A 24,127-nucleotide genomic window follows, 5' to 3' on the forward strand; every position below is an offset into this window, starting at 1 on the left:
GAAAATTAATATTTTTATATATATATAGTAACAATGTACCCTTATTGTATATATGTTGTGTACAAGATGTAAGTTTGTACAAATTATAATTTGTACAGGATTTTTGTACAAGTTATAAGTTTTTTGACACATGCCTTCTTGCACCAGGTGATAAAAGTTTATCTTCTAAAATGTATCAGTTTAATGTCTTAAATTCAAATTTATATTCTTCAACCTAACATTTAGTGCTATTCTCTTTGTCTTCAAACACGAAATATGGATACCTGAATGGTTTAATTTCTAATTTTATTTTTCTCCTTATACCAAAATCATATCCATAAAAAGTCTTTTTGTGTTCTTATAAAGTTTTTGTATTAATGCTCAGTATTAAACTCTATCATGTAGTTGTGGAAATATGACAGAAATATGCGAAACAAAAGACTGTGTGCTTGCATCATCCATTTGTATTAAGCGGTTTATAAAACACTGATAACTTGTACAAAAAAAATCTGTACAAATTATAATCTTTGCAATTTGTACACAACATATATATTCAGTAAAAAGTATAACAAGTATACTGCTAATTCATTTAACTCTAGATCTGGTGGATAGTTCTCATTGGCAATCATACCACATCTCTTTTTTGTTTTATTTGAAGTCTGCATTTATATTCATGCAAATTAAAAGCAACACGAGGTGTTAGGAACTGTATAAACCTTTGCATTCCTCTAATGATGATATTGAAGTCAACATTTATATATTTTTTCCTAAAGCAATGTATCATGTCAACAATTATAACTTTTATCATACAAATAGTGAAAGTTTTACTTGAATTAGATGCTTAATCGAGGCCCAGGTAAATCTCCATGTTGGACATGTTACATGACGTAAAAGTTATCATAATACGTTAGTGATGTTCGGTCCTGACATATCAGCATTAACATGTTCGGTCCTGACATTTTAGCATTATCATGTTCGGTCCTGACATTCCAGCCTAACCATGTTCGGTCCTGTCATTTCAGCTTGACCATGTTCGGTCCTGACATTTCAGCTTTACAATCCATAGTTTAGAAAAATAAATTTAATACAGATGTCATTATCTTGAATTAAACTAATCATATCACTTGGTTTCAGAAATAGAATCTTAAATGTTAAATGTTAAAAGTAATTTACACAATTTAGAAAAACTACACTCAACCGAGCCAAAGTTCATACATGAATTACTATTTTAATTCATACTTATATGTGACCTGACATTGACATGTTTTGACGGATCTTGTCATATTTTTCATTACCATAGACCATCAAAATACATTCGTTTGATGTGTTTTTTTGAGCTTTTGATTTTGCCATTTTATTAGGGATTTTCCGTTTTGAATTTTCCTCGGAATTCGGTATTTTTGTTATTTTACTTTTTACCGGTAAGCGGACTCAGAAAAAACGCAAATTTGCGTAACATGTCTGCTCATTAGCAAAGCTCTGCCAATCTTTTCATGCGCTTTTCCATATAGTTATTATATGTCAACAATGACATTAAAACTTACTGTTATATTCAACCTGAAAAATGAGGCCCTCTTTTTAACGCAGCGGAATACCGAGCTTCGAGTATCGAATAATCTTCTGTTTAGAAAATACGTTTCTATTTACATGAAAATGCGAAGAGACACCTACTTTTTGCAGATTTTCGTAAAACAATCGGCATTAAATAAGTGGAATTGTGATTTGTGGATGGTTTATTTCTGTTTTTATTTTTTCTATCTCTTTTAACAGTAAGTGTGATGTCCTTTTTGTCAAATCGATAGGGTTTTACCCTCTTCTGTCTCTTTTAACAGTAAGTGTGATGTCCTTTTTGTCAAATCGATAGGGTTTTACCCTCTTCTGTCTCTTTTAACAGTAAGAGTGATGTCCTTTTTGTCAAATCGATAGGGTTTTATCCTCTTCTGTCTCTTTTAACAGTAAGAGTGATGTCCTTTTTGTCAAATCGATAGGGTTTTACCCTCTTCTGTCTCTTTTAACAGTAAGAGTGATGTCTTTTTTGTCAAATCGATAGGGTTTTACCCTCTTCTGTCTCTTTTAACAGTAAGAGTGATGTCCTTTTTGTCAAATCGATAGGGTTTTACCCTCTTCTGTCTCTTTTAACAGTAAGAGTGATGTCCTTTTTGTCAAATCGATAGGGTTTTATCCTCTTCTGTCTCTTTTAACAGTAAGAGTGATGTCCTTTTTGTCAAATCGATAGGGTTTTACCCTCTTCTGTCTCTTTTAACAGTAAGAGTGATGTCCTTTTTGTCAAATCGATAGGGTTTTACCCTCTTCTGTCTCTTTTAACAGTAAGAGTGATGTCCTTTTTGTCAAATCTATAGGGTTTTCCCCTCTTCTGTCTCTTTTAACAGTAAGAGTGATGTCCTTTTTGTCAAATCGATAGGGTTTTCCCCTCTTCTGTCTCTTTTAACAGTAAGTGTGATGTCCTTTTTGTCAAATCGATAGGGTTTTCCCCTCTTCTGTCTCTTTTAACAGTAAGTGTGATGTCCTTTTTGTCAAATCGATAGGGTTTTACCCTCTTCTGTCTCTTTTAACAGTAAGAGTGATGTCCTTTTTGTCAAATCGATAGGGTTTTCCCCTCTTCTGAGAAGTTTCGATTTACGAGGACAGCAGGTTCTTTATATTCTCTTTATCAACATTAATTATCTTTGGTAAACGTTTGGTGTTCAAATGTGAATTATCGTGTAAACATTAGCTTTAATAAATAAATATTATAAAACACGCGTTTTATATAATTCGAAACAAATTGTATACTTATCGGTTACACCATAAATCAATCGAAATACCAGAAAAAAGGGTTGACAATGCATGTAAATGGTGAACAATAAGGTATCTTTATCAGGCGGCATTATAATAGAATTAAATAGGTTTTAATTCGATAGGGTTTAATTGTTCAATAACATAGAGGTTGCATTCTATTGGTTAAACTTTTCATATAAATTGTAATTTGTTTTAAAAGGTAGATAATATTTTTTTGGTAATTTCCGGATTTATATTATTAAAATATTACAATAAATTGCTAGAAAAAATGAACCGGCGTCATGATAGGAAATATAGTATAGATACTGTTCAAAAATTATGTGAAAAAGACTGTAAAAGGGATAGACGAAACAGTACTGACGGATCTGTCGTCCACTTTCTAAATCGAAATGATCCTCACTGGAGGACAGCAAACACAACAAAAGATACGTCAGTGTTAAATCCACATCGCCTCCTACGTCGATCTAATCCGGCATATCGCAGTGAAAATTTCACAGGCAAGAGACAGGTAAGTGTCTCCACTCAGGTAGTTTTTGCTTTTATTTGTAGTTTTATAGGTATGTTAGAGCTTAACTAATTCGAAAAATGATTTCACAAACCAGTCCTATCATTGATTAACTACAGAAAGGAATCATTCCATATTACTACTATAAATGTAGTTAAAAAAAAATTCGAGCATATTAAAGCTTTTCATTTAAATATTCCTACACATGAGTGCTGAGTTTTATTGGAAAACAGAATATGAATTTAAAACACCATGCGATTGTTTTCTCGTTAAAATATCAAACGTACGCATGCTTCTAATATATACAACGTAAAGAGGCTTCATTATTATTTTCCAAAGATGTGGATGGCTGATTGATTGGTTCTTTGTTTGTTAAACTGATTGATTGATTGAATGGTTGTATGTTATTTCAATTGATCGATGATCTTTACTGTATGTCTTATAAGCGCAAAGGGTTATATTTCGTGCCTGAAATGCTGAAGATAAACTCCTCTTTTGCACAATCGGAAAAGAGATCGAAATTGTCATTATCAGGTCCAAGGACACAGTTATCGTCCTTTGGTTTTCGTTGTCTCGAATATAGTCCCTAGTGTGAACAGTGCATAACTTGCATTTTTTTATACACTTTCCCAATTTATTTCTTGATATTTTATGCATGAAATATTAAGTAAGGGGATGAAATTACATGTTAAAAAATTTGGGTGCTGAATCTTTATGTTAAGTAGTGATTTGGTCCAGTTAAAAAAGGTAAAAAATTAGAATGTCTGAAGCTGTCAAACTGAATTTTAGCCCCCCTTAACACAGAATTGTCAATATTTTGAGTTAGAGCTGGTAAAAGTTTCTATAATTTTGATATTATTTGTATCAATAGTAGTACACTACACTGTAAAAATCTTTTTGAGATAGAGCAGGTGCGATTTTTTTAATTTGAATTTATTGTCTTAAAGAAATGCACAATGAAATAACTGTGTTCTCGGGCCATTAGAAGTCAAGTATTCCTGAAATTTTGAAAGTGTGGTTTTCAGTATAAAGGAAGTGTATTCAATATCCTGCGTTACCACACAGTTTATTCCATGGATTTTAAGTTTTCTCTCCCTTTCTTATAACAAATTATGTTTAATCCGATGCTTCGTGTGGAAAGTTAAGAGTGCATGAACGCCTCCTTCAAATTTTACAACAACTATTTGAGATACCCGTTGAAGGCCTGTTTAGGCAAACCCTCTGTCCCTAACTTATTAACATAGTACCCTCATAACAAGTGGCAATCTAATTCCCCCGACCCAATCCCGGTCGACAGACTTTGGAGAACCTACCTATTGGGCTTAATAAATTCTGAACCAGAATATGCATGAAATATTCGTCATTGAACGTTGAGCAAACAACAATCATGTTGGAATAACGGGCGGTAGGATGGACTAATAACGTGTTTCATATAATGCTGTTTGTTGTTGAGCTATTAGATTTCTGATTTAAATTTGAGAAAAGATCGCTAAAAGGGACTTCCTGAATGGATTCGAAGCAATAAAGACATTTCTTATGAAGTATTTACTCTAAATGCACTTAAAATGATATTAATATAGACACCATAGCCGAATTTCAATAATAGAAATTAATATAGCGTCAATATACGCATGTTCATTGTATTGTTTTGTTTTGTAAATAACATTATAATATTAGGTGCACCTCCATATTCAAAGAGTATCATTTCAATTTAACTTACACGTAACAAATGATTCAATTGTGTTTTGGTCTGTTTTGTTTTAAAATTTAAAAAGAACACAATCATGTGGAGACATATAGATACTTATTTACACATTGACCAGGAAGTTAGGAGTTTAAATTAATATACCTTTGTCTCGTTTTAAAATATGCTTAAGAACATCTAGAATGTTGGATATCAATGTAATATGTCATTTCAGGTGCATATATACTCATTGTATTCCAACTGCTCCTTCCGAATTGATATCACTGTCTTTATCCTGGTTCTTTTACAAAATGTAGCTATATTAGACATTCTAAACAAAATAAGAATTAACTGCTCCCTCTGAGTTTTTCCCGCCATCATCCGAAGTTTACCGAACTAAATACACTGTTTTGAAAAACTTAAAAAATAATAACAGTAATTATCAAAAATATAAGACATTACAACAGACCAGACCAACCATAGAAACCCAACTCCTCCGAGAAAATAGACATACAAACAAAGACTTGGATTGGTTTAGGCACGTAAAGAGCTTGCGTTAAATTTGTTTTACGTCTTCACAAACAATTTGACTATTTAGATCACATGACGTAAACGTAATGCACTTATACATACCTTAAGCCATTTTGTTTGTACGCTGATGCTCCCTGGGTAGATAATCCGCATGTACTCAAGGTTTCAGGATATAATTTACAGTTTGATTGATATTCACTTTGTTCGCTTTGTAATTTTTGCCAAAAAGGTATAATTTCTTCTGGCAAAAATAACCTAGACGGATTTCACCATTGCTTAATGACCTGTCCTCAATCATTCATAGTTTATAATGCAGTATGATTTGGACATTTTTTAACGTCTTACGATGCCATGTAGTTGTTTATCTCTTTGTCCTTTGATCTGAAAGATATATCTTCCTGTGTCAATGTCGTCCTGACCATGCATGGAATATTTGCACTGAACGTTAAACAAACCAACAATTAATCAATACTGTTTACATGTTACACAGTATATATGTGTTTCCTTCGTATTCGAACTTTCTATTCAGTTCAGTTCAGGTATTAAAGCACATAGTTTTTATTTTATTAACAAATTGACAGAAAAAGCAAGGTATGTTCAAACTCAACGTAGTCGGATTATTTTTCAATAATTTCTAAAGAAATGTTCTTTTATAAAATGGTTTCGTCCATGTGCTAGTTTTTGGTTTTCCTTAAACGGGATAAGTGTTATATGTTGGTAAATATCTAATTATGTTTGACGAGCTGCAGCATCCTTGGTAATCTTAATTAGTATCCATGATTCCGTTATAATCACAATCATACTCAATATTGACGCACGTTGCAAAGAAAAATGCATATGCAAATTTCTGTATAAAAAATGTGTTTATTTTTTTTTTTGAAATAACAGCCAACAAACAATCTAATTGATTAACTACTACTACGGAAAAACTACTTTGACGACCAGCAATCGAAAACATCATGCTTAGAATCACAGCTTGCTATTTATGGAATGCTTTGGGCAACATGTTGACTGTATATAAAATATTCATATAAAAACTTTATCTGATTAAAAAATCAGCTTTACTAAAATGTTCATGTTTTAAGCTTTCTCACGGTGAAATGAACGACTTTGTATTGAATCTATTAGATTAGCAGGTGTTCTATTAAAAGTGACGTGACTTCAAGCTCAATTGAACACTTTCATATAACAATTGCCATAAATTTTAGAAATAGAAACTAGTATGGAAATACTGACAAAAAGTAGAATGACGTGTTGGTCTGAAGTATAATTAATTTTCTATGGCATTTTCAAACGTCGTGTAACTATATGTTGTATGCATCTCTTTATAGTTGAAGGTTATCATTTAATTTAGTTGTTCCTATCCTGAACATGCATGAAATATTTGCCACTGGACGTTAAGCAACCAACAATCACACAATCAATGTTATCTTTAGTAATACAACTGCGGATGTTGTAAATTCTATCATACTTTTTTATTGACGTTGGTTTAAAAAGAACAAAACTCTGAAAATATTAAGTATCGATTTCTCTTCAAACTGACCTGTCATTGGTTAGGGAGCTACCATTTGATTTTTATGGGGGGGCTAGGATGAAATTTGAAAAAAAGGCAAGACAGGAGTTTTTAGTAAAACGAAAACAGGATGACAATTTATGTAAAAAAAAATCAGGATAAAATAATGAAAAAAAGGCAGGACCGAATAGAGTGAAAAATAAAAAGGCATGACAGAGATTACAACTAAAATAAAATGCAGGACAAAATTTTTCATCCTACCCCCCCCCCCTCCACCCCTAATAGAAATCAAATGGTAGCTCCCTTAGATAATGTTGTATCCAAGAAAAAATTCTATGGATGATAGGTGGTACATATGTACCTTAATGAGACATCAAGCAAATAACAATAACACTTTCAAAGAAATCGAGAATACAAGACCCGAGTCTTGACAAATTTATTTCAAAATGTCGACCTCAGATGTAGAATAGGAGAGGTTTTATAATTATTTATTTAAATTTGGTGTTTCGTTTTTGTTTGTATTGTGCTTTCTTTCGGTATGTGTTTACTTCGATATGATTTTTTTCTTTGTGATATTGTACTCTTATAGATGGTTCTGTATATGTTTTTGCTTGATATTGCCTGTTATTTTTCCTTCGTGTGTTTTCAAAGCCAATATATTTTAATTTAGCTAGATAATATCTATATAAGGACTGTCTATACCTTATCAAATTAAGCTTTATTTAACTGCTATATCCTGTTGAATGGCAACTCCTGTTATTTGAATGCTAGATTTTAGGAAGACATTTATTAGATATAAGAAGATGTGGTATGAGTGCCAATGAGACAACTCTCCATCCAAGTCAAAATTTATAAAAGTAAACCATTATAGGTCACAGTACGGTCTTCAACACGGAGCCTTGGCTCACACTGAACAGTAAGCTATAAAGGGCCCCAAAAATTACTAGTGTAAAACCATTCAAACGGGAAAAACCAACGGTCTAATCTATATAAAAAACGAGAAACGAGAAACACTTATGAACCACATCAACAAACGACAACTATTGAACATCAGATTCCTGACTTAGGACAGGTGCAAACAAATGCAGCGGGTTTAAACGTTTTAATGGTACCAAACCTTCACCCTTTTTCTGAAACAATAGTGTAACATCACAACATAGAAAGATGGTACGTTATCATTTTTTTTTGTGTGAAATGTACTTAATTAACTCTATGGTCGGGTTGTTGTCTCTTTGACATATTCCCCATTTCCATTCTCAATTTTATTAATTAAATATACAGGTTAATTTTGCCTCTCTTATTATACATAATGATTATTAGTTTCTTATGCGCAATTGTTTCTAAACTAAGCGACTATTTCAATTCAAAAATTCAAAAATTATATTTTATCAGTTTTTCGAATTGTTGTATAATAATGAAGTTACTCCTAGAAATGGTTTTAGAATAACATATTCTGTACCATCAACATATGTACTGTGTCTGCGACTTCAAACTAATATGATTAATTTTTCAACGTTATTTTAATATGTCTATTAAAATACAAAATATACCTATAGAACTTTTTATAAAAATATAGTCCTTTAAATCAAATATAACAAGCTCAGAAAAAGAATTGAAAATAAAGATCAACTAATTGAGAAAATTGGACGCTGTACATTAATTTCAACTACCTGTCAAGTCCTTGATAATATTTTTATAGAACATATTTTGTTTAATTCTCAATTCTTACAAAACATTTACAAATTATAAATTCACACATAAAACAAGAGCCACTCTAAAAAGAGTTATGAGACACAATACAATTTTTATACATATCCACATAAAATATAAAACATAATAAAAATACACATTTTAAGAATATAATAAACATTTTCTTTTCAATAAAATATCATAGCAGAGCTTGGCAATGTGAAATTAACATTTGCATTAGTAAATAAAGTCATATGTATCATATTCGTAATAGATTACAATAAAATGAATTCGAAAATATGTATTAAAATATTAATAATTCATCCTTGTAAATCCAGCTGTGGAATTAAATAAACTATTGACGTAATCGGAGTTATTTTAAATAGCCAGAAGGAGAAATATCTATGATTTCAGGTCAATTTTCTATTTGGCATGGTCTTTACTTGAAAACTATTTTCATTTTTGTCGAGCCTGCGACTTTTGTCGCAGAAAGCTCAACATAGGGATAGTGATCCGGCGGCGGCGGCGGCGTTAGCTAACTTCTTAAAAGCTTTATATTTTAGATGCTAGAAGACCTGGATGCTTCATACTTTGTATATAGATGCCTTATGTTACGAAGTTTCCGTCTGTCATATGTCCATTGTCTTTGACCTCATTTTCATGGTTCAGTGACTACTTGAAAAAAAAGTCAACATTTTTTGTAATGTTAATTTCTTTCTTATTATGAGTAATAGGATAACTATATTTAGTATGTGCGTACCTTGCAAGGTCCTCATGCCCGTCAGACCTCGACCTCATTTCATGGATCAGTGAACAAGGTTAAGTTTTCGTGGTCAAGTCCATATATCAAATACTATAAGCAGTAGGTCTACTTTATTTGGTATATGGAATAATTGTAAGGTGTACATGTTCAACTGGTAGGTGTCATCTTACCTTGACCTCATTTTCATGGTTCAGTGGTCAAAGTTAAGTTTTTGAGTTTTGGTCTTTTTTTCTAATATTATATGCAATAGGTCAACTATTTTTGGTGTATGGAAATATTTTATGATGTACATGTCAGTCTCGCAGATTTTATTTGACCATGACCTCATTTTCACGGTTCATTTCTCAGTGGTAAGTTTTTTTGTTTTGGTTTGTTTTTCTTCAACTATAAGCAAAAGATCAACTATATTTGTTGTATGGATGGATTTTAGGTGTATATGTCTGTCTGGCAGGTATCATCTGACCTTGACCTCATTTCCATGGTTCATTGGTCAATGTTAAGTTTTCATGGTTTAGTTTGTTTCTTAGAAACTATAAAGCAATAGGTCAACTATGTTTGGTTTATTGAATGATTGTAAGGTGTACATGTTTTTCTCGTTTGGTTTAACTGACCTTGACCTCATTTTCTTGGCTCATGTTAAGTGTATGTGTTACTTGTAGTAAAGCTTTATATTTAGGACTATCAACATAAAATCAATGGTTAGTAAAGAAGGCGAGACATTTCAGCGTGTGCACTCTTGTTAACTTTGCTGTACAGTCAGGGGTTGTTTTTGGTTGCGTCTACCATGTTATTTTAGTTACCAGACAACCATTTGAATCCATATGGGTAAAGGGGGAGGGGGGAAGATAGGCAGGAGGATGTTTGAATAATTAATATACTGGCCTGGTTAGAACTGGAAATAAATACTCTTGTATAAGACAAGACTGAACATGAATTCTGCCACACAAAATGAAGGATATTCTTGTTTGCAAAATTAGCAATGATTTTTACGTAAACAAAATGAGCCTGCCTAATAGCAGGTGTAAAAGGACCCCCAACCTCCCCCCAACCCAACCCAACCCAACCCAACCCAACCAAAAAAAATTAAATTTAAAAAAAAAAAATCGAAATCTGTTTTGAAATGAACATCGTTTCCTTAATAACTTGAATAGATGTTGACAGTTTTTTGTTTAGAATTGATATATCATATCCTTTTATAGTTCAATAAGGTATGGGTTTCGTTGACGGCTGTATCCTTATCATTGGTCTTTGGTGGGTGGTTGTCTAATGAAAAAATCTAGTTGAGTTAAATTTGTCAATGCTTTATACTGTTAGCGATGTCGAAACGTAAACAGGAGACATATGCGAATCTGATATCATTTGACCATAATACGAGTCACAGGGCGGGCGTCACTAGTGGAGGAGAAATTGCTTACCCTTTTGGGGCACTTGCATTCAGAACCGTTTTTTAGTGGTGAAGATTCTGAGATTTAAAAAAAATTGATAATTAAGTGGATCACTGTTTACATTTTGTTTGAAAGAACTTATTCCGAGTATTCTTTATTTTGATTGGTTAGCATGTTACCTTGATATAGGACGCTTGTATATATTTCTTTCTTTCGTGATTCGTGGCACATATATACAATATTTAATTTAGGTTAATGTCAGAAAAATATAAACTTTTTTGTATGAGGCTGAGAAACTGGATAAGGGTGAGGTTTTACCGAGTCCCTCCCCAGTTTTGTGCCGAATACAAAAAAGTATATATTTTTCTGACATTGAGCTAATATTGTTTTTATACTGCGACTCGACTTAAATTAATACATTGATAGCTATTTAAATTGTAGCGCAAATTTCAAACTTATCTTCATCCCTAAATGAACCCCTGATTGTGGAAAAAGTGATCCATGATGAAATTGACATTGCACAAAATTAATATAGCTATGTTACTATATTTAGGAAATAAACACAACTAGTTACAGAATAATAGAAATTTTTTGTTGCAAAATTATTGTCGATGGTTTAAAATTTAGATATTGTCTTAACTTAGACAGGATACAAGTGCGAATCTGACATATCATTTGACCATAACACGAGTCACACGACGGGCGTCACTGTAGTGGAGGAAAAACTGAGCAATTTAATTCATGCACGATTTTGAGCGTGGTATTTACTACTTATAAAGTAGTTTTCTGCGTATTTGTTTTATACGGAGCCCTGTTGGTCTCACACAGATTATAAAGTGTCTTTTAAAGTCCTGCGCTGAAGATGTGTAAAGTCTAGCGCTGGAGATGTAAAGTCTAGCGCTAGAGATGTAAAGTCTAGCGCTGGAGATGTAAAGTCCAGCGCTGAAGATGTAAAGTCTAGCGCTGGAGATGTAAAGTCAAGCGCTGGAGATCAAAAGTCTAGCGCTGGAGATGTAAAGTCAAGCGCTGAAGATGTAAAGTCTAGCGCTGGGGATGTAAAGTCTAGCGCTGGAGATGTGTAAAATCTAGCGCTGGAGATATGCAAAGTCTAGCGCTGGAGATGTAAAGTCAAGCGCTGGAGATGTAAAATCAAGCGCTGGAGATGTAAAGTCTAGCGCTGAAGATGTAAAATCAAGCGCTGGAGATGTAAAGTCAAGCGCTGAAGATATAAAGTCAAGCGCTGAAGATGTAAAGTCTAGCGCTGGAGATGTAAAGTCAAGCGCTGGAAATGTAAAGTCCAGCGCTGGAGATGTAAAGTCAAGCGCTGGAGATGTAAAGTCTAGCGCTGGAGATGTAAAATCAATCGAATTATACGAATTCCAAACAAAAAGAAATTAGAAAATTCAGCAAAGAGTCAGAAACTCACTAAAATAAGTAAGAAAATACCAAAACGAGAATAACAAAATTTATAGACGGAAGAAGAAATGAAGCACACTATGACCAGCAAACAACCATTAGATAGCTGATAGTGGGGGCATAAAGAACCCTCAGATAGCTGATAGTGAGCATAAAGAACCCTCAGATAGCTGATAGTGGGCATAAATACCCTCAGATAGCTGATAGTGGGCATAAAGAACCCTCAGATAACTGATAGTGGGAATAACGAACCCCTAGATAGCTAAAAGTGGGCATAACGAACCCTCAGATAGCTGATAGTGGGCATAGCGAACCCCTAGATAGCTAATATTGGGCATAAGGAACCCTTAGCTAGCTAAAAATGGGCATAAAGAACTCTTAGATAGCTGATAGTGGACATAAAAAACCCATAGATAGCTGATAGTGGGCATAACGAACCATTAGATAGCTGATAGTGAATAGAATAGAATAAAGGTTGGCGACGTTGGCGACGTTGGCGAACAGTATTGATTTCATTAAGGTTGGCGACGTTGGCGACGTTGGCGAACAGTAATGATTTCGTAAATGTTGGCGACGTTGTCGACGTTGGCGAACAGTAATGATTTTGTAAATGTTGGCGACGTTGGCGACGTTGGCGAACATTCACACAATCCTGTACCAGAATGCAGCTTTCTAAAGGTTCGTTATGCCAACTATCAGCTATCTAAGGGTTCGTTATGCCCACTATCAGCTATCTGAGGGTTCGTTTTGCCCACTACCAGCTATCTAAGGGTTCTTTATGCCCACTATCAGCTATCTAAGGGTTCGTTATGCCCACTATCAGCTATCTAAGGGTTCGTTATGCCCACTATCAGCTTTCTAAGGGTTCGTTATGCACATTATCAGCTATCTAAGGGTTCGTTATGCCCACTATCATCTATCTGAGGGTTCGTTATGACCACTATCAGCTATCTAAGAGTTTGATATGCCCACTATCAGTTATCTGAGGGTTCGCTTTGCCCACTATCAGCTATCTGAGGGTGTTTTGATCTTTGCTGCGTAATGCCCACTATCAACTATCTAAGGGTTCTTTATGCCCACTATCAGCTATCTAATGGTTCGTTATGCCCACTATCAGCTATCTATGGGATTTTTATGTCCACTATCAGCTATCTAAGGGTTCTTTATGCCCATTTTCAGCTAGCTAAGGGTTCCTTATGCCCAATATTAGCTATCTAGGGGTTCGCTATGTCCACTATCAGCTATCTGAGGGTTCTTTATGCCCACAATCAGCTATCTGAGGGTTCTTTATGCTCACTATCAGCTATCTGAGGGTTCTTTATGCCCCCACTATCAGTTATCTAATGGTTGTTTGCTGGTCATAGTGTGCTTCATTTCTTCTTCCGTCTATAAATTTTTTTATTCTCGTTTTGGTATTTTCTTACTTATTTTAGTGAGTTTCTGACTCTTTGCTGAATTTTCTAATTTCTTTTTGTTTGGAATTCGTATAATTCGATTGATTTTACATCTCCAGCGCTAGACTTTACATCTCCAGCGCTTGACTTTACATCTCCCGCGCTGGACTTTACATCTTCAGCGCTGGACTTTACATCTCCAGCGCTAGACTTTACATCTTCAGCGCTTGATTTTACATCTCCAGCGCTAGACTTTAGATCTCCAGCGCTGGACTTTACATCTCCAGCGCTAGACTTTACATCTTCAGCGCTGGACTTTACATCTCCAGCGCTAGACTTTACATCTCTAGCGCTAGACTTTACATCTCCAGCGCTAGACTTTACACATCTTCAGCGCAGGACTTTAAAAGACAATTTATAATATGTGTGAGACCAACAGGGCTCCGTAGTTTTATCATGTCGTCTTTTTAAAACATAGTTAACCATACTCATTTAAAAACCCGTTATCTTTACTTTAAACAGTATATATTAATGAAAAATTTTAACAATGAAATAGTACAATGTGACATGAAATTCAAATATGGGATTCGGAAACAAGTTTGGAAAAACTTTTATAAATTCGTCTCCCGATATCTTTAAATTATTCATATCGATATGAAATCCAGAATATAAGAACACAGCTTATATACTTATATATATGTATGCAAATCGATAAAAGCTAGATTATGCACATATAAAATATACGTTGTAGTCCTAAGGGACAGGAACTATTACTGTTTTTCCTTAAGATGATGATCTGCATTTTAATACAAACATATGAATAATGTGGCCTTGCTTGTGGATGGTTGTGGTAAAACTGTTTATCTATTCTTCCATTTTTCTAATTTATTCACTAACAGGTGTCCCAGTCTGCATAGTTTTCGTTTGAATTGTTTCATATTTTCGTCGAGTTCTTTCATAGTTGACTATACGGTATGTGTTTTGCTCATTGTTGAAAGCTGTACAGTGACCTATAGTTGCTTAAATCTGTGTCATTTAATTAAATTTCCCAAACTCCGAAACAGCAATGACGTTGATTTGCTAAACTTTCAGTCAGCGTAGAGTAGCAAAGACGACGTTACCACTGTTTCGGAATTTGATTTGTCACACTAGCATGCATACCACAACTCTTTATTTCATATAATAACCACTCTGACGTTAAAATACTAAAAAAATAATAATGTGATTTTTAATGTCACAAATAATTGTTATATATGATGAAAAAAGTACATTAGGGACATACCGTTTATACTAATATTTGTAGAATGTGATTTAAATAATGCTCAGCAACCACATCGATTGACATACCTCGCCTGATTCCGTACTTTCATGTAAAGCTCCGATCCAGGTTTGACGATTGGTGGACTAAAATGAAATTTTTTCTTACCTATTTTCCGTGTATACACTTTTTTACAATTTAATTTTATATTAGTTGAAGTATGAATAATTTGATTCGATATAACTAGCAATAAATAAACTATAAAGCTAAAACATTGAGTTAATATTTTCAATTACCTATATACAACATGTATAGCCTGTGATGATATATAAAGCGAGACCAATAGACATTATGCACCAGTTTTGTAAAAATATAATGCTAAACGTCATGTATGAGGAATGCGAAACATTAAAGAGAAAACTGTATATTGTTTTATTTGCTTCGTTCCAAGGTTTGACTTTGAACGACTAGGTAATATATTTAATGAAAATATTGAGCAACATGTGGCATGGAGGAAAGAGGACAGAAAGAGGACAGACTCTGGATCCGATCAGAGCGACACTGTGTCGTCCGATGTTTGTGTGTGTATATGAGAGAAGAGAACACAACGGCGGTCTGTCAAGAAAAGATCTGACAATAATATCCATTAAACCAAAGGTGGGACAAACAATAGCATAGAATAAAATTGAGAATGGAAATGGGGGATGTGTCAAAGAGATAACAACCCGACCAAAGAGCAGAAAACAGCCCAAGGCCACCAATGGGTCTTCAACATATCGCGAAAATCCCGATAAACAGTGATTTGAGCCACTGCATCACTACCTATAAATTTACGTCCGTGTCGAAGGTACTAGTAGGTGGTTCTCTCCGGGCACTCTGACCTCATCCTCCAATAAAAACTTACCGCCATGAAATAGCAAAGAGAACTGAAAGCAGCGTTAAACAATCAATCAATCCATTGATATATGACAATACTCAGAATCCTGAAGGTTTAAAACAAAGAAGAGAATATTTCTTATGTGTGAGAAGATGAAAACGATACAATTCTATTGAAAAAAGTATCATTGATGCCTAGGAACAAAGGAGATAAAGATAATATGCGCTAATTTGCATGTGTAATAAAAACTAAGTGTCTAGAATGAAAAAGATAGACATTAGGCGTACGTTGAACCAGGATGCAATATAGAGAAGTTCCGAATGATGGAAAGAATAACAAACCAGACAGATGGAAAGAACATTCACGTTTTTGGAGATTGACATCCATCAGTTTTTCAGACTTTCTGGATTCTGAAAGAATAAACAAACATTTTATTTTTTAAGATTTTAAAATAAAAGCAGCATAATTCCACGATGGTGTAACATCTTCGTTATGATAGTAAACAGTATTTACTTTCATGTTCGGTTATTTTTTTGTCCCCAGACAACTTAGCTTATAAATAGAAAAAGATACCGCCAACATACGTCTTTCATGACCATATTGTCTGGACAAAAACACCAAATAGTTATTTTACACTGATTTTCGTGTTTAAGACAGCGACCTCTGCCTGTCGACGGGATATTTTCAGTATGTAAATACAGTACAAATATTTAATTTTAGAATAAATCGAGTATTAATTGAGATAAATCACGTATAATATATTAAAATGACAGTTGGATTTCTTTATCAGGTGGTAGGTAAAAATTCCTTCTGATAATAACGTCTTAAATAGTAAAGAATCTATATAAAGTGTTCGAGAGCTCTTGTCATTTATCAGTTATTTTGGGGTACACAAAGGGAACAAGATTTATACTAGATTTTACTTTAAAATTGAAATAGTTCAGCACTTGCGATGTCGATCGTCAATAAATAAATTAGGACGATTGCAAATTACTGCTATAACAGATTTTCCATTTTGTTGTACCACTGTATACTACTACTACTACATTTATCTTACTTTTTGCTGCAAAATAGCTGACAGTTATTTGTGATGAGCTTTTATTAACATTTAACATCAGAGTTTACCAAGAAAACATAAATGATTGTTTAAACCTTCTTAAACCATTATTATGCGGAAATCCGAAAGACAATGTTATTTTAATTTTTTTTGTCCTATGAAATTAGTTCTGGTGAGATGTATATCAATTTGATTTAATTTTTGAGAGTGAGAGAAACCTGATACAGAATGGGATAGATAAATAATCATGTTTTTTTTTGTTTTTTTTCAACTGTTATTATTTTACAACATTTCCCCCCTAATTTATTCAGATTTGCATTGTCATGGTCTTGTATCTTAAATCCTTTGGCAATCTTGACCTTTGCTCATAGATCTATCCCTCAACGACCCTCTTTAAGGACACCATTTGTTTGTATATGGATATTATCTGTTCATAACGCGGTATAAATCTTGTAATATTTCATAAATTTTAGCTAAGTAATATAGGTGCGTTCAAATAATTTTTCCGATTTAAATATTTTATCTTTGATCGAGTTTTTATTGCTACTAACACATTGATCAAATAGTTCCAGTCCTTTATTCGTGAAGTATCCACAACAATATTAACTGAGTATAGTGACGTTACAGTACTGTATTTTAAATTAGTTGCGTGTGAAAAAATAACTTTTAATAGTGAACACAAAATAATAATTTGAATTAAAAAACTTTAATTACGAAACGATTTGTATGTGCTTTTTTCGTGATCTTTGGACCGTGATATTATAAATACACCGTTTTTTATATAAAATAAAAAATTCAAGATTTTGATATTGGAATATAAGTGCAACTATGGCATCTCCACCGAGATCGTTGAGCCTCCCATCAACAACTCATGTGCCCGGTAAAGCTATGCAGAGAACTGGAAGTTTACCGTGTACTGGATCTCTAAGAACCAGCCGGTATGGACAATACCTAAAACCTTGTTCCTCTTTAGATGATCTCGATGAACATTATGCCGAATCTTCGCCGTCTCCGGGGAGTGCTGAAAGTTTACCCGACAGTGGATTTTTTACTAAACTTAAAAGGAGACTATCCTCAAGGAAAAAGAATAAAAATCGGAGGGACAGAAAAGGATCAGAGGATTATTTCTTGGGCGTTTTATTTAATAATGATGTTGCAAGGAGGTTAAGTAATTCATCCAGGGATAGTCTGCTGAAGGAATTCAAGGTATTTTTGAACATTTCATCTTAAACCCGCGTGGCGATAGCAATGATAAGATTTGATCCATGGTGTGTTTATGATAAACCCACCATAGATACATGTATGTAATTACTTATATAACAGCGTTGTTTTATAATGTAATAATTATTTTCAAAACTTCTGAACTTTAGGGGGTCATTCATTTAGATAAATACAGACGAAGATTGACTAACCAGTAAAATATATATGTATTGCTTTAATAAGGGGCTCGACAAAGAGGTGTTAGGTTCTGTCGTTTATTTTTACAATGAGAAAGATCAGCCAAAAATTGAAAGTTAAATAAAAAAGTGCACTTTCCATGATGTATTTTTTAAACACGGCGCAAGATTAGGACATAATATATATCAAAATATATTATCAAATTCTGCTTGCGTCCATATGATTTGCACCTCTGTCGAGATTTTTCGTGTTTTTCAGATAGTGGTACTTTTATTTATTACTTCGCAACCAAAATGGACCTTTTTCCCATTCAAACCTTAACCAAAGTCTAGAGTTGATTGTGATATAAGAATATGGTTAACTAGACTTTTAATCCCACCCAGTAGTAATACACATGCTAAAGAGGGCCGTCTGTTTGGCCTGTGCAGGATATATAAATACCCAGCCACGTCTGATGGAAATTAGAAAGTGGAATTAGATGTATGTAGGGAAAGTTTCTGTGAAAAGTCCGTACGTTGTTTGTTGCAATGCAAAATGTCTGCAGCATACCCCTTTTCTAATGCCAGTCTCAGGGGCGGATCCAGCATGTTCCCATTCATAAGCATTGATCGTCAAAAAAGGGGGGGTGGGGGTTCCAACCACCGAACCCCCCCCTTGAATCCGCAACTGAGTCTTAATTCCTGTCGTTCATCACTGTCGAGAACCTCTTTGCAAAATATACAATACCTATCGGATATATAAGTTATATTCTGTACTTGTCCTGAATATGCATCAAATATTTCTTACTGGACATTATGCAACAACAATCAATCCATCTTCATTTCTTCCAAAAATTACATCCTCTGTAATAATGTCAATGAATATCCGCACGTGTATAGATTAGGGTCTGGAGGGGTCTTTTATTTCTATTTTCTTAATTTTTCTAGACATTTTTTCTTTATTCATTATTTATGTTGCCCGTCATGCATTATCTATTCTTTATTATTTTTGCCAATTTTTCTCTATTATTTATTTTTTTTGTCCTTTATTCTGCTCTTTTTTCCACTAATTTTCTATTCTGTAAACCCCATTCAGACTCTCGCATAGGATATGCCGACACGATTTTTGTTATATTTCTTTTTTTCTTCTTTTTTGAAAAACATTTTTTGACAATATTTTCGCCATGTATCTGCGGATAATCAATGTTTATGATTAAGACATTTCTTGATTTGTTTGTCTCTTATTCTTAACCTTAAGAGACTATTTTGTGAGTACTTAAATTGACCTTGGCAAATAAAAATATGTGCATGTTTTACATAATGATATGAAATTTCCTAACAACTAGCGCTTTAATTTTGACCTGTATTGAATATCGGATTTTACAATCTACGCTCCGGAAATGTTATCACCTTGAAAAATAATATGTATTTTTATGATACATATTCAGGCGATAGATATTGTTGAATATATAAAAAAATCTTTAAATTAATGCTCTCGAAGTATACAGAAAACACTAAATTAAGTTTTATATAACCCTTTTACAACTACGAGGATAGTTTTTACTATTAAGTTTCAGAAAAACCAACCACGTGAATATTTTGATGGTCGGTTCACAATTCTTACTATTTGTAACATTGTAACGAAGCTAATATTCTCAATTTCGACTGTAAACTTTTAAATTTCAAATTCAAATCTTTATTGTCATTAAACAAAATTAGATTGTGACAATTTTATATTACAAAAATAATACAATTTAGGCATACAGTAAAATATAAAATCATAACATAACAGATCATGTACATAAATCAAGAGCTTCCTGTCCTATGAAAACACCAGGGATGAATTTTGAAATACACCTTTTTGGTGTTAAATTATCTTTTGTATACATGTAATTATTAATTCATTTAAGCTTCATTCTTCCAGAATGTGATATAAGACATCCATACAAGAAAATGATCATAGATGTCATGGATACGTCTACCTGAGACACATCCATTTACGAAGTTAATTTAGAATTTCAAAAGATATATTACCTTGATTGTTGATAGTATTATTATTAGTACACGATTGTAAAGATAAGGGTGATAAAATACCCGTATGTAGAAAACAAACGGATGGTCATAACGTATCAAAAATATTATAGATAAAATAAAATTCACAATAAGATTCTGTAACGCTACTGGCACAATATTTAAGGTATCATATACGATTTCAAATGAGAACGAGACAGAAAGCTGTCAAGTTCAAGATGTAGTACGTATCTTTTCGAATTAAAAAGACGCAGACTCCCCTTTGACACCGTCCTAGACTGTCAACTGAAATATTTTGAAATCTTTTGATTGTTATATTTCTACTTAAAACACAAACAAATCACTTCCTTTATTTACTTTAGTATTACCCACAAAATGAATTTACACTCTAAGAAAATCTTCAAAATACATGTACATAGGAGATACCATGGTAAACAATATATCAAAAATCATCGAATGGTAAGACTTTAATGTATACTTATTATTTACTTAACAAATTCATATAGTAAATCAATCAATTTTGACTTAATTTCAAAAAGCCCTTAAAAAAATCAACAATTCGAAGTCACTGTGATCAGAAGTGAGCATTTGAATGGCATCCTAGGGACTACAAGCAATTTATCACGGACACAAGCTCAAAATGACGCAACCCTTTTAAAAAACCACTTGACTTTATTTCTTTAAGGAGTAGTGCTCTTCAGTCGCGTGTCTTCGATTTAACATTTAAAAGACCAATCTGATAGGACGTGATTTCGCCTTGTACATGTACAGCAAAACCAACGTCACTAAACTTGTGTCTTATTTGCCAAACGGAATGTACCCATGCATGCTTCTATATATGAGGATATTGATGGGGCCCTTTATTTCTGGATTCTTTAAATTGCTAACTAGATACATTTCTTTATCTTTAAAAATAATGTTTATACTGTGAAATTCTCATGAAATTTACTTTATTTCTATTATTAAATGATTTCTTTATTTTGTAATTCGTTCATTTCTGTAACCACAATTGTATTGCATAATTGTTTTATTTTCCACAGTTTTTCGTTGTACTTTTGCATCCAGGTTTTCTCTATACTTATACCATTTGCTTATTTTTCTCTATTCATTATTCATTTTGCCATTATCTCTATTCTGTAAACTCTATCCAGACCCTTTTCTATACAAAAGCTACTAGTATGGTATATACAGATGTATACAAGAGTAATACATATAAATACAGACCAACGTCAGGTACGAATTTGGACGTCAAATCCAATGATTCAGGTAAGGGGAGTTCCCCATTAACCTCGTTTGCACTATGAATTCCCCATCCTTTATCGCTCGATCCACTTGGCAGAACCTACCTCTTTGATTCCGCCCTGAATATGCATGAAATCTTTGCACATGGACGTTAAGCAAAGAACGATCAATCATTTTATTTATCAGATCAATGAAAGACATAATAGTTGTCATCTGAAATAGAATACTGGGTTATTTGCATTGATAGCAGTTACTGGTAAATTGATGTTGTATTGTGACTTTAGCTCTGAAATTCTGAAATAGTATAGTTTTAATGTGAGATCATAAACATATCATATTTGACATGGTTTAACTAAAAAACTGCCCTTTTACAAATGGAATTTGGTCATATTAAATATGAACAATAGTCGTAACCCACAATATATGTTTTTCACACCAACACTTTTATATACTTTGTAGCAAAATAAAATTGTGAAGGTAATGCTGCCGTCTGTAATTGGTAATACATAATACTAGTGTTAATTGTTTACTATCCTGTGATGTTGGGTTACTATCTTGTTGGTAGTTACTTCTTAAATCATTTCATTGACTTATCTCATGTACAACGTTTAATAATCAATCAGGATCAAACAGTTAACCCACAAATCTACCCACTCTATAATTTCCGGGGCGTCAGTTGTCAAATATAAGCAACTTAATGACAAATTTTTTCATAGCTATATTAAGGGTGGAATATGAAATTAACGTGTTGTACTTATCAGACTTTCACTACCATACATCGTTCTTGTATACTTATAGTAGTCATGAAACTGGTAAATATTTATTTTCAAGCAATCATTTATATGATACAATGAAAGTATATTATCTGGATTTAATTTGGATTCACACATTCATGGTACATTTATGTTAAAAATTGATAGGTTTATGGGTTTTGTTTTCGATATAAGAAAAAGAAATGTATCAGACCGAGTTTAAAAATGCAATTGAAATTTTTTTCGATCTTGCTGCAGCTCTACACATATTTTATGGTCAGCTTGAACAATCTTCTGTGATACATTTGACATATGTTGGTGATGAGTTCGTAGAACATCTATTGAACTTGGAAAATCATTTAAAAATGTTAAATCTAGTACTGTTTCTCCCTTGTACTAGCTCTGATTCTTGTCCGACTTTGGCTTTACTTCGGTAATTTTCCTATTTATTCTAAATTCAAGACTTTGAGCTTTCTTTCATTCTTCGTCAATTAAGACAGCAACCTATCTTCATAAAAACTATAGACATATGAAGGTCAACATATCATATCTTAATAAAATCAAATCCTGCAGGTTTACAAAATAATGAACGGAATGCATATAAAATTGTCGCAGGAGATTGAAAGTTATTTTGATCATGAAAAGAGGTACTATGTATACGATACTATCTAGTATAAGGGAGCTACCATTTGATTTTTATGGGGTTGGGGGGGTTGGGATGAAATTTGAAAAAAATAGGCAGGACAGGAGTTTGGAGTAAAAAAAAAGGCAGGATGAGATTAATTGCCAAAAAAAAAAGGCAGGATGACAATTTATGTAAAAAAAGTCAGGATAAACTAAAAAAAAAAGGCAGGACCGAATAGAGGGAAAAATAAATAGGCCCCCCATAAAAATCAAATGGTAGCTCCCTAACCTTAAAGTAAAGTGCTTTGCCTGAATACATATATTTATTTTACGGTCTTTTGACATTAACTCTTGTTATTTTTGTATCAAGATAAAAAGGGGGTTAATTAGTTGAATTAGGACACGTGTCTAGAAACCTGTCCAAAATCAAGAGACTCGTCAGTCCCTTTCTTTAAAGATATCTTGATGATTTTCCGTCTAGAGAATTGGAGTCAGAGATCGATCTCTAACAGTGTCTGGGAAAGTATTTCACGTAATTTCTCGCCTCGGAAGCAACTTAGAGTCAACAAATTTAGGATAGGCATTTGATCAGTGTGAAGACTGTTCTTTCAAGGACGGACGTCACTAAACGTCAGTATTATAGTAAAACTCTACATAAACGTAAAAGGAAAAAATACATCATCTGTAATCAAGGAAATGTCCCACTTTACGTATTACATGTAAGAAGTTGATAAATTTCATGTTTCTTTCAGAATGAAAATATTTACAGAGGCTTATTGCGAGGACTGCTACATCCACTTGGCATACCAGACAAAAGCCCAGGACTACGACCTGGTGATTTAATCGATCATTTAAGAGAGGTAGATATGTTAAACATTCTTATGACGTAGATTTTATCTAATAATAACACGTAAACGTCACAAATGTGTTTGAATTAAATGGGCGATGTTTCGTTAAATGTTTCCTTAGATTTAAATGACTTCCGAATGTTTGTTCAAAGATAAATTTATGGCTAAGGAGTATATTATTATATCATCATATGGAATGTTATCCAGAAAACCTTGATGAGGTCAATATCACATATAACCTGACCTTGTGTAGGGCAGAAACGATTACAAAATATATTTTAGTTTAGATATTTAGTTATAATTTAATAAATTCTCTACTTATTTGTTATATTTTTAAATAGTATTAAATAGCATTAACTGCTTATTAAATTTGTTTTTTTATGACAAAAAAATTCAGGTATGTT

At 33.2% G+C, this 24,127-nt stretch overlaps 1 protein-coding gene across 3 annotated transcripts in view; it reads left to right on the forward strand.

Annotated features, from left to right (window-relative positions):
- Positions 1–3,025: 3,025 nt before the first annotated feature.
- LOC127710986 (protein unc-13 homolog D-like) overlaps positions 3,026–24,127 on the forward strand; it is a 40,141-nt gene continuing 19,039 nt past the window's right edge. The window contains exons 1-2 of one of the 3 annotated variants that reach the window (XM_052216932.1): positions 3,026–3,286; positions 23,628–23,735. In XM_052216932.1, coding sequence (XP_052072892.1) covers positions 3,047–3,286; positions 23,628–23,735 — 348 coding nt within the window. In that variant the 5' untranslated portion in view covers positions 3,026–3,046. Of the gene's footprint in view, positions 3,287–17,642; positions 18,057–20,609; positions 20,717–23,627; positions 23,736–24,127 lie in introns of those variants that run through there. The other 2 variants (XM_052216931.1, XM_052216933.1) reach the window with 2 other exon arrangements.

This window comes from Mytilus californianus, unplaced genomic scaffold (genome assembly GCF_021869535.1).
Source record: "Mytilus californianus isolate M0D057914Y unplaced genomic scaffold, xbMytCali1.0.p SCAF_8, whole genome shotgun sequence".
Classification (NCBI taxonomy): domain Eukaryota; kingdom Metazoa; phylum Mollusca; class Bivalvia; order Mytilida; family Mytilidae; genus Mytilus; species Mytilus californianus.